We start from the raw sequence: 11,511 nt of genomic DNA on the forward strand, positions 1-11,511 counted from the left end.
TGCAAATGTTCCATGTGAGTATATTTTTAAAAAACCGCGCGTGTGTGTGTGTAGTTGATTTAACTTTTATTTGAATGCTTACATCATCAGAAGCCTTTTCCCGCAGATTTCCATCTGTAAATGTATAGAAAAGGACACAGTGTGTATGAATAATAGCAGTTTTTTAAAATATGTACAGATTGTACCAACAGAGAAAACTAAAATAAAATAAACGAACATTGAGTCCAAACACAGAATCTGCAGCCGTGACCCTGAAATCAGTGTCAGTATTTTTGAGTGTAACAGCAGAGGACCTTGTTGCCAGTGAATTTTTTTCACTAAGCATAAATGCCTTTTCTCTGCTGGATTGTGTAGCCTTGTGGCAAAATGTTAGCAAATGCTTTGTATAAAGTTTTCAAGGATTCAAGAATATAATAGAAAAAAACAAAAAATTATTTTGATGGACAATTTTTTTACATGTTGGAAAAGTAAATTAATAGGGCAGAGCCGTTGCTAGAATTATAATACATTCATGTCACAGTAGACTAGTTATCTGCTCTGACCAGTGGCAAAATAATCCTCCACTGGGTCCAGATACTGGAGGTGGTGGTGACGGCTGATGACCCCGCTGAGACTGAGGCAGATGAAATGATTAAAATGATGAATTTTAAGATTTTTTTTTGTTGGTTGTGAGACACATGTAGCAGGAGAAATGAATGAAATGCCAGCAACAAGGTGATGGTTTAACAGTAATGTGTCCTGAGCTGTGAGGGACGTGAACATACCTGATTTGTTCATTTATTTCTCTTTCCATTTCTGAATTTTATTTTATTATTATTATTATTATTATTATTATTATTATTATTATTAATAATAATAATAATAATAATTTGTTATTTATTTAATTTATTTAATTTTAATTAATTTTATTTTGTCACTTTGATGAACTGATTGTTGAGATTTATTTACTTCCAACATGTCAGAACAATAGTATGATGACGTTAATGGCAGAGTACTAATATCCATGTAGTTATGATGTTCATTATCCTATTCCACGTGTTCATTATCATTCTACATGATAGCATGCTGTGGCAGTGCTGGAAACAAAAGCTTAGGATTTTGGGGAATATATTTGCAAAGGATTTGGACAAATTGATCATTTCACCTCCAGGATTGATTGTTCAATACTTGTCAGGATATCATTTAAAACCAGTAATCAATGTCATGGAAATGTGAAAAGGAAATGGATTTGCTGCTGTGGTCCATTTGTAAAAGAAAAAATTACCATGGTAATCCATCCTGTGGTTTTTAAAATAGTTTCCACTGGACAAAAGCCGGTAGCCAGATAATCACAAGGTTGAAGTCATTTAAAATATATGACGTAAACGTCACACTAACATATAGTGAGTATAAAGTAGATGGATTTATAGTTTCATGTCAATGGAGTGGAAATTGTCGTGATGCGACATCATCCCAAGATGTCTCTGCTTCCTGTCCTCCAGGGCCGACTTCCTGTTCTGGTTATGAATATCTCTGTCCACAAAACAAGACTTTAAAATAGCAAATTGTTTTTCGTAACGTTGTGTAGGTCACCCCCGATGCTTCACGGTGCCTCCCAGCGGAGTTAAGAAATGCTTCAGCAAGCCTACATTGTTCATTCCCATCATTAAAATAAATTGCAGCTCGCTTTCGGGTCCGTTAAAGAGAAGTGTTAGGAAAGGGACCCGTTTTCACCCTTGCAGCCCCGCTAGGAATTTCTCACCACGTCGTCCCCAGCGGCTGTTCAGCTGCGTCAAGAGTTTTACATTTTTGGAAGTCACGGCGCGTCGTCCTCCGTCGACGACTGATCCACGGGCAAATACAGCGATTTGTCTGGTGGCAGAATCTACAATCAATTTAAAAAAAAAAAGCCATTCCCATCAGGCTTCATCCTGCAAGGAGAAGAAAATCACATTTGTGAGGAGAGACAGAAGCAATTGTAGAGTTTGGGATCGTTTAAACAGAGAAGAGTTTGTTTCCTGAATCCTAAAGCAATAATGCGAATGAAGCTGTACTCAATTAGTAATTTCTGTAAGGCATAGGAGAAAAAAAGAAAAAACTAACACTATAATTATATTACATAGTTAATTATATACCCACAATCCCCTCAGAAGAGAGGAAGGATACCAGATTTGGTCACATTGTGTTTCTCCTCTGTGTCTTCTGGTTAAACATGAAGAACAGCACAAATGTTTCTTTTCTTTATACGACAAATTCAAACCGTGTTTCAGAATTCTCTGCAGCCGCGTGAAATCCGAGTTTAAAATGTTTTTACTGCTCCAAAGAGCAGGTAAATGAAATTAATTATAGGGTTGAGGGAATAGCGTACGCGTTGTGTTGCTGATTTGCAAGTCAAAAATGTTCTGGAAAAAAAAAAAAAAATCAGAGTTTTAAAACTAATCTGAATCTGATCGAAAAGTTCAGGTTTTGTTTTTTCTTTTGGATACGTGTGATCCCTCAAAACCGCCGACTCGTTACCTTTTTAATTAGTGTGTTTGACTGTGAAGCAGAGCCTAAAGAATGAAACCAATGGAACAGAAGGAAATGAATAGAACTGAGGTGTGTGTGTCAAATATATTTAAAGATTTAAAGAATCATTAGAAGTACAGTGGTACCTTTACAGAATTAATTGGTTCTGGAAGAAGTTTTGTACGTAGAAAATTTCTTAAGTAGAGACGTTGTCCATGCAAATGCCCTAATCCGTTCCAAGCCCCCCAAAATTCAGACATAAATGTTTTATAAAGCATAAAAATGCATCAAAACATGTAACAAATACATGTTACGATTAGATTATTACACAATAAATGAGAGTTGTGCATAATGTAGAAAATAAAGAACAAAATGACGGTCATTTACCTTTTACTGCTGTCCTCATTGTTTTTTGCCCTCTTTGGTTCATGCCCTCTTGCCCCCCCATGAATTCAGTCCTCCCTCTGAACTTCTCCAACCACCCACGCGACGCCTTAAACTCCTTAAACTTCCTCTTGTTTTAATAACGTGGTGATTGTAGATGCATTACGGACATATTCTTTGGTGAGATCAACTAAACGCATCCCTTTTTCAGGCTTTTCTATCATCTCTTGATTTGTTTGTACGGACAAAAAAACTCTCTTCTTCGTCTTTTCTTTTCCTCTTTTCTCCGTCCCTTTCTTGGGGTCCATAGTGAATATTCTAAAAGTTAATATATTTACGTAAAACTATCAGAACACCTCGTGGGTCGAGGGCCGAATGTCGAGGACGCTGCATAGACACCTATCTAGTTACACACAGAGGTCCCTCTGAGCCAATGGGATGCCAGGATGCTAGGTAATAGCCAATGGCAGAGCAGCTATGAGAATGTTGCGTTCAGGAACCTGTGGGAGCTGCGAGTATCAGCCCATACTGTATTTTTACCTTTCATAACTCGAAATTTGTTTCGTAACTAGAGGCAATATTTTCCTGTTGAGGCGTTTATAAGTAGAACATTCTGTGAGTAGAGACATGAACATCTATATGATAACCTGACCTTTCTGACCTTCTTCTTTACAGACTCTGGATTCAGCGTCTCACAATAGAGACGAGTTCCATCCCACTAAGTGTTTCTGACAGGTGTCATATCACATTTGTGCAGCTTCCAGAGGCATCGTAAAGCACGTTTCCATTAAAAGCGGCCTGTCAGTGCAGATTTTTTTTCTTCTGGCTCCCCCCTTTGCTTTGAATGTCAACTGCGACTTATTGAACACAGTTAGGAGGTGGAGGAGCGCCGCGCTGATCCCCAGCCGCTCTCCTCTCACTTCAGCCTCTGGCGTTCAGCAGGTAAAGCACAAAGAGCTCCGGCTCAGGCAGACTCAGGATTATTTACTTAGACCCTGCTCAGAGTGTCTGACTTCATTTCTCCAACGCTCTTCATTTCTCATTTGCCGGCAGCGTTGCAGAGTCGTAGCGTGCCAGTTCCAATCACTCCTACCTCACTGGTCTCAGCGTTAGGGAGTTAAAAAAGACGAGAATTCTCTTTTTGAATTCTATTTGAATCTGCTGCTGTCCGGCCTAAAAAACATGATGTGTGTGTGTGAATATATCTACGTCAGCCTGTATTTGTGCATCCGTGACTGTACCTACTGCTGGAGTGGCAAATGGAGAATGAATAATGCAGGGTACTAGTGATGTGTTGACAGCCCTGATGGCTCAGAGCCGTGTATCATTGATAATGTGTCAGTTCTAAAATGTTCTTCTCTTCCTTTGTACACCAATGTTAACATCACCTCCCTTTAAGCCCGGCGTAGAAAACCAAATATAATAAACAGCAAATAAAAGTATTGCTTTAGTTTTACTTTACTTGGTTCGGTCCTGACTTTCAGATTTAAGTTTGATCCGAAACAGATTACAGGAGTGAAATCTTCCCAGAACAAGATCTGGATTAAATAAATACACTTTAGGATCAACTTTAATAGTTGGTTCAGTTCGTTTACAGTGTGAAAACACTCATTTAACCCCTTCAGTCTATTTAAAGACTGTTCTATGAAGTACCTCTGAGATATTTTTGTAACCATCCCTACCAACCATCATCATTCCAGTGAGTTTAGTTATCGGTTTGATGACTTAACCCATTCTTTTCCACGTTCTCTTAGCATCATACGGTCGGTCACCGACGAGGACACGTCTGCTGTGAGTGTAAAAATGCTAAAATTGCTCAAATCCAGTCTATTTTTGTAACATTTCTTTACAGTCATGTAGTGAAATAATGATTCAAGTCATTATTCTGTCAGCTAAGACCCACAAGGAGGAGGTCATGACCTGCTAATCATCAGCCACAGAGGTCGGAGCAGAACGAGCAGAAAGAACAGATCTGAAAATGAGAGCAGCACCTACAGAATGTCAAAAAGATCGTTCCCCTGATTTCATTGATCTCTGACAGTCCAGAAGCGTCTCAGCGGTTTGTTGTTGTTGTTTTTTTTCCTGAGCAGCTGAGACTCGGTCGGCGGAGCGTCGGCGTCGCTGCGGGAGGAGACGGTTATCAATAAAGGTTCAGGGGTTCAATCGTCTTCTCATCAGAAACGACCTCCAGCAGCCGCACCGCCGTTACACCATGAGCTCACGCATTCAATTTTATATTTACAATTTATTTTACCAAGACCCAAGAAGGTCAGTGGACACTGTGGTCTCATCTTAAAAAAGAATTTATTTTTTTGGCTTAAAACTTCAAGGAAGTCTCATTAACAGAGTAAAAAACAAACAAACATACACACTATGTACAGATTATATATGGAGTTTATGGGTAGCCCCTCTTGCGCTGCTCTAGAGAGCTCTAGAGAGCTCTGGAGAGCTCTGGAGAGTTCTGGAGAGCGGTGGTGGGCGAGGAACAGAGCAGCGATTCAGACGAGGAGGAGAAAAAAAAGTACATTTTGTGATTATTTCATTGTGTTCAGCAGAAATAAACACACCTCCTCATAACCCTGCAGGACCGCTTCACATCGCTGGGTTTTGTGTGTATTCAGAACACACACACACACACACACACACACACACCTCCGCTGTGCTTCATGCACTCTTAGAACAAACAGAATAGAGGAGAGACAAAAAGGAGAGCGTTCATTGTAACCCGTTTTGTTTGTTTGTGGAGTTTTATGCAAATCACGTCTTGCATGTTGCTGTTCTTGTTGTTGTTGTTGTTGTTGACTCACACCTGGAAGCCCACCCCCCCAAAAAAACAACAAAAAATATTGACAACAAGATAGAAATAATTTCCCTGTGGAATCTGCATGGAATTCCCCATGAGGCCATAGAATGAGTTATTATTACTCTCTATTATTATTATTATTATTATTATTATTATTATTACTATATTATTACTATCATCTCATTTTAAGCCTTAATGTCTTTTATAGTTTAAAATGTCTTTGGAGCTTATTTTATCCTGATAACGTAGACTTGTGATTCATAAAGCCAGAATGTGTTTGTCCCACAGCGTGACTCAGGACCCGCCACACACACTGGCGTCCTGACGAACCCCCGGCCACCGGCTGTACGGTGTCACGTAGAATAAAGGTCAAAATTTAAAACTCAAATGCAGCATTTCAGACACTCTTTTGGGACTTTACGCTGACCTATCTCAATGCCGATGTTTTTACGCTCGCCGCCTCTTTGTCCGCGTTAATAAGGTCAGTGATGGTAAAGCAAAGCTGTTGGTAAAATGTACATTAAAATGCAAGCATTAACTGGAAATTAATTAAATTAAGTGTTTCTGAAACTTTTCAGGGATCTTTGGTGGAAAATGTTGGCAAACATTTAGATTTAAAGTGCAGGACTTTATATGGAGCGCTGTCCGAGGTGCTGATCCTGGACCAGTCAGGCTGGAGACTTAGTCCTACTCAGAACGACAGGATGCATATACACCATAGAGTTTATTCTGATGAATGCAATGTTGTGGAGGTTTATCAGTGTCCTCTGCCTTTTTTAAAATAAAGAACTTTAGAACTGATGTCAGGGAAATTAAGACTCAGTGATTTCAGAAGAGGTGAAGTCATAGAAATAGAATAAAGATCAGTTTTCCCAATTTTTTCCCAATTTGTTTTACCTGTTTAATGTCAATGAAGTTTATGAATTTAACTATTTATCAGAACTGTTTTAGAATTCATGCAACATTTACTCATTTATGCAATTTTCATTATAAATTCCTTTTTATTTTACCTGGTTTTTATTGATGGATTTGTTGTTTTTTTACCCAGTCTGGCATCAAACTCTGCTCTCAATCACAGCTGACTAAACCCACATAGGCTCAAATAACTTGTTTGGTCCTGAATGTTGTGACCATCACTTAAACAATTTATTAAAATCAACAAAAAGGACATAAAACATAAAAAAAATGTTCAGGTTAATTTTTCATATATTCTATAGGTTATATGAAATCCTACACAATCCTGGGGGTGACGGTGAGATCCCTGGTAGTTTATCTAATGTACGTTCATGATATCTTTATTATAATTATAATTCCGGTGATGGTTGAGGAATCACCCTCGTCTCCTGACACTCTGACACCACGCTGACGCTGACGTGTTATTTCTCATTATCGGTTCTACTCTTGACTCTTTATTCGAGGTCCAGAGCTCCTTGTAGTATTTTTCTTTGCTGAAGGGGGGGGGGGGTGCGGGGTGCAATGACCCACTTCTGACATTAAAAGTGAAAAACCTGCAGTGTGAAGATCTCAGCAGTGTTCTGCGTTTGAAAATGATCAAGGCTTCCATTTTTTAAAAGCTTGATGGGTCATAACTGACAAACCACAGGTGAGACGTCGATGAAAGGAGTGTGTGTGTGTGTGTGTGTGTGTGTGTGTGTGTGTGTGTGTGTGTGTGTGTGTGTGTGTGTGTGTGTGTGTGTGTGTGTGTGTGTGTGTGTGTGTGTGTGTGTGTGTGTGTGTGTGTGTTATTATTGATTCGCCCACGGGGGACATCGTGTGGTGAGTGGTTCCACAAGCCCATAAAGGTGTTTTTACAGCCTGTTGAACTATGAATGCTCAGACATATGGTGGTACGCCTGATGGCTGTCGTTCTGTGCTTCTGGTGTGTTTACATTTATATTTCTGAGATGTGTATCCAATAGCAACCTGCAGCTAGTACACAACCGTAAAGAGTAAAGGTTGTAAAATCACGGAATCTCTAAATGTTTTCATATAATATATATATATTTTTTAATCTGCAAATTATTCCTAGAATAAAACTCTCTTTCCGTCTCTTTACAGAATCCAGTCCGGCTCCTACCTCAGCACCGGCTGGTTCACGCTCATCCTCGCCATGGACATGTGCAAAGAAATTCACATCTACGGCATGATAAATGACACCTACTGCAAGTGAGACACCAAGTCCCAACCCCCCCACCACCACCACCCTGAACCCTCTCCACACCGCCACACAATTCTATTAAAAACAGAAATCTGTTTCACATTTACAGCAAATCCATCTGTAACTTTTAAAAAAAATTTATTTAAACCTTTTTGGTATTCATTTCCAGCACCTAAATCTGGAAGGTTTGCACACTTTGCTAATAGGCTACAGAATTTGCATGACTCCAGGTGTCTGGAAGCCAATTCCTCCCTTTGCTTTAAGTTTTATTTGGCTATCCATCAGCCGTCGTCTCCCTGAATTCTGGGTGAGTGATTTGACTGTGAGGCCGTAAGAAGGATGACAAACAAGAAGCTGTCCGTCCGAGGGCGGCGTCTCCATCTCCTGTCATGTCAGCGTTGATGGGCAACACCTTCTCTCTCTCCATACACCCCCCCCCCCACCCACCCTTTCTTTGCTGTGGACCCACAGGCTGCCTGTTGTGATGCCTGATCTTCTATTCTGAGCAAAGCGATCCTCTGAAGAAACCATTTCTTTCCATCCGTCGGTAGAATTTAATTTATTCTGTGGTTTCCATCTGCTTTTTATTACCAACTGTCTTGTTTTTAATGGTTTCTAAATATAATAACTCATGGAATTCAGGTCAGGATGGCTCAACCTTCCTCCTGTCCTTCACTCGATCTGGGATGTCGTCAGCGTTCTGAGTTAGGAACGCGTCTCATTACGTCTAGCAGCAGCTGCTGTTCTTCAGATGACACACGTTTCATCAGCTGAACCTTGTTCCAGCGAGTCCTCGCTTTACGAGTTCAATAATTAGTTTTACTTTAAGTTAAAATGATGATTTAGGAAAAGCTTCGGACCACCACGGACCCTTGTACTTGTTCACTGTTCTTCATCCAAAAACTGACAAAATGTTCTTTGCTGAAATTGTTCTCAAGGAAAATATAACGAAAATCAATTTCGGATGCAATTTTTCATGCCTGACCTGGAACAACAGCTACCTTTAAAAAATAAATAAATAAATTAAAAATAAAAATAAATAAATAAATAAATAAATAAATAAATAAATATATATATATATATATATATATATATATATATATATATATATATATATATTTACTGCATGTTTTGTATTTTGTGTTTTCAGTACAGATATTTTGTATCGCGCAGCTGGAATCATGTGAACAAACAGTTTATAATACTTAAAAATAATCTTTTCAAGACATTTTTCCTCACCTGTTATAATAGAAATCTGTCCCCCCCCCCCCCTTCCAGGACCGAGGGCTACAGAAAGGTCCCCTACCACTACTACGAGGCCGGCAGCAGGGACGAGTGTGCCGAGTACCAGCTCCACGAGAGCGCCCCCTACGGAGGGCACCGCTTCATCACGGAGAAGTCGGTCTTCGCCAAGTGGGCCAAAACTCATGCCATCAAGTTCTTCAACCCCCCCTGGCAGCTGTCGTGACGCTGGCTGCACCGACAGGGAAACACTCCATCGTCTGCGGCGCCGTCGTCGTCATCAGTGGACGAGCTAAACGACAGGAAGCGTGTTCCTTAACGTGTGCAAACATTTTTGCATGATTTACAATTTGCATATCTGCTGTAAAAACTGCTGATCAAACGGCTGATATCTCCTTTTTTTTAAACAATGGGCATTTTGTCCTAACAGGACGACACGAACATGTGACCTGATTGTCGACAGTTAAATCAGAAACTGTGCGACACGCCGTTCTTCATCGACTATTTGATCCACGGGCTTCTCTGTGAGTTAAGTATGGATTTACGTTAAAAAAAAAAAAAAAAAACGGCAAAAAAAAGCAGAACTTGAAGCATCCATCAACTCGGAGCGACCTCAGCGGGTCACGTTTCCACGTGTACATCGATTTTTTTTTTTTTTTCTTCCAAGGATCCCAGTTGGAGGCAAGTCGTGTTGCCATGGACGCGTCATCAACCCGCTCTGTTTCCTCTGGGTGTCTGTCTTCCATCGCCAGGCTGTAATTAATCTACCAACAAGCATCATTTGGTCCGAGACGGAGGGGATTCAATTTACCGTCATCTGTCAAAGAGACGATAAACAAGACCCTTCAGATGGAGAACACAACACACACAAAAAAAGATTTAAAAAAAAAATCTGATTCTTGTTTTTAAAAATGTGATTCTTTTAAAAAAAAATTTAAAAAAAAAAAAAAATCTGATTGTACAACCAAAAAATTTTTTCAGATTAAAAAAAATCATAAAATTTTTTTTAAATGTAAAAAAAAAAAATCTGATTCTGATCAGATTAAAAAAATCTGGGTTGTAGAATCAGATTTTTTTTTCAATGATAAGAAAAAGAATCAATTTTTTAAAAAAATTCTGATGTTTTTTTTAAAAAAAATTCCTTCTTTAAAAACAAAATGTACTCTACAAGCCAGATTTCTTTTTTTTGGAGATTAAAAAAATCTTAAAAATTTTTAAAAAGGAAAAAAAAAAGGAAAAAGAAAATCTGATTCCACAACCCAGATATTTTTTTTAAAATCTGGGTTGTAGAATCAGATTAAAAAAAATCTGGGTTGTATAATCAGATTTTTAAAAAAAATCTGGGTTGCATTTCAGTTTAAGGAACTTAAAGATGCCACTTTTTTCTTTTAGAATGCTGTGATATTGTCATATTTCAGCATGAGCTTGGTGTCCGGATGGATCGCTGATTTATTTTGCTCAGACTCTTTAGCAGCGGCTTCAGCATTGCCGCTCATAGAGCAAGAGTGCAATTAGAAAGTGTGTCCTTACGGTCAGAGTTAAATCATTTTTGGCCCTGCGGAGGGAGAGATTGATGTGTGCAGTGAAACCATTTGAAGTTAATTGTGTTCTATTATCATTTTGTGCCTGCAGTCGTTCTCTGCATCCATTGTGTGCTGACAGAGGAAGATGCTCCCTGTCTCTCGCACTCAAATCCTCATCCAGCTTTGGTGCCTGTTTGTGTAAAATATGGGGTGATGGTGGGACAGGAAGGGACTCAGCGTCTCCCGATTTAAGCGTCCCAGCATGCAACGTGCTTCAGCTAAGTTTAGCAATCTGACTCCGGCAGCAGGAGAAACTCTATTTTGGGACGTTTCTCAGCACGGGATGATTTAGGGATGATTTATGTGAGGAAGGAGATGTCAGTAATCCGACGAGGCTCAGGATGTATTTGCCTTTGTTGCTTTATCGTTGAATTTGACTGCTTTAAAGCGGATGACTAAATACATTTATAAATGTCCAGCGTTTATCCCCAGAGAACAGGTGTTGGCAGCGCATCGGATTTACGTCTTAATGTTAGGAAGCAAAACACGTCTCATTTGTGCCTGATGGGGATGTTGCATTAAAAAGTTTGATTACTAATTTACCAATAACCATTTTTATAAAACAGACTTGTCACCCATTAAAGTCTGGAATATTAAAATATGCAAATATTACTCATTCTCCATAATGACAACATGAGTCCATTCTGAGCGCTGGGAGCTTTAAGCTTCCTCATCACACTTGTGTTTTATTGATTATTGGGTCAAGATTGGCTCCAGAATCTTTTTCTAATACCCCAAATCTTTAAAAAAATAAAAATAAAAGCATTTATTTGTGAGCTCACTTTCAGTAATGGACATTACAGCCCTCTGGTTTCAGTTTCTGCAAATCCAGACATCTTTTTTTTATTTTATTA

General features: G+C 39.2%; 1 protein-coding gene across 3 annotated transcripts in view; it reads left to right on the forward strand.

Moving 5' to 3' along the window:
* st6galnac3 (ST6 (alpha-N-acetyl-neuraminyl-2,3-beta-galactosyl-1,3)-N-acetylgalactosaminide alpha-2,6-sialyltransferase 3) overlaps window positions 1-9,854 on the forward strand; it is a 46,372-nt gene extending 36,518 nt beyond the window's left edge. For 2 of the 3 annotated variants that reach the window (XM_068340815.1, XM_068340816.1), the window contains exons 4-5: window positions 7,733-7,840; window positions 9,111-9,854. In XM_068340815.1, coding sequence (XP_068196916.1) covers window positions 7,733-7,840; window positions 9,111-9,300 — 298 coding nt within the window. In that variant the 3' untranslated portion in view covers window positions 9,301-9,854. The remainder of the gene's footprint in view (window positions 1-7,732; window positions 7,841-9,110) is intronic. The other variant, XR_011038838.1, reaches the window with a different exon arrangement.
* Window positions 9,855-11,511: the final 1,657 nt, after the last annotated feature.

Source organism: Antennarius striatus, chromosome 18, assembly GCF_040054535.1.
Source record: "Antennarius striatus isolate MH-2024 chromosome 18, ASM4005453v1, whole genome shotgun sequence".
Classification (NCBI taxonomy): Eukaryota; Metazoa; Chordata; class Actinopteri; order Lophiiformes; family Antennariidae; genus Antennarius; species Antennarius striatus.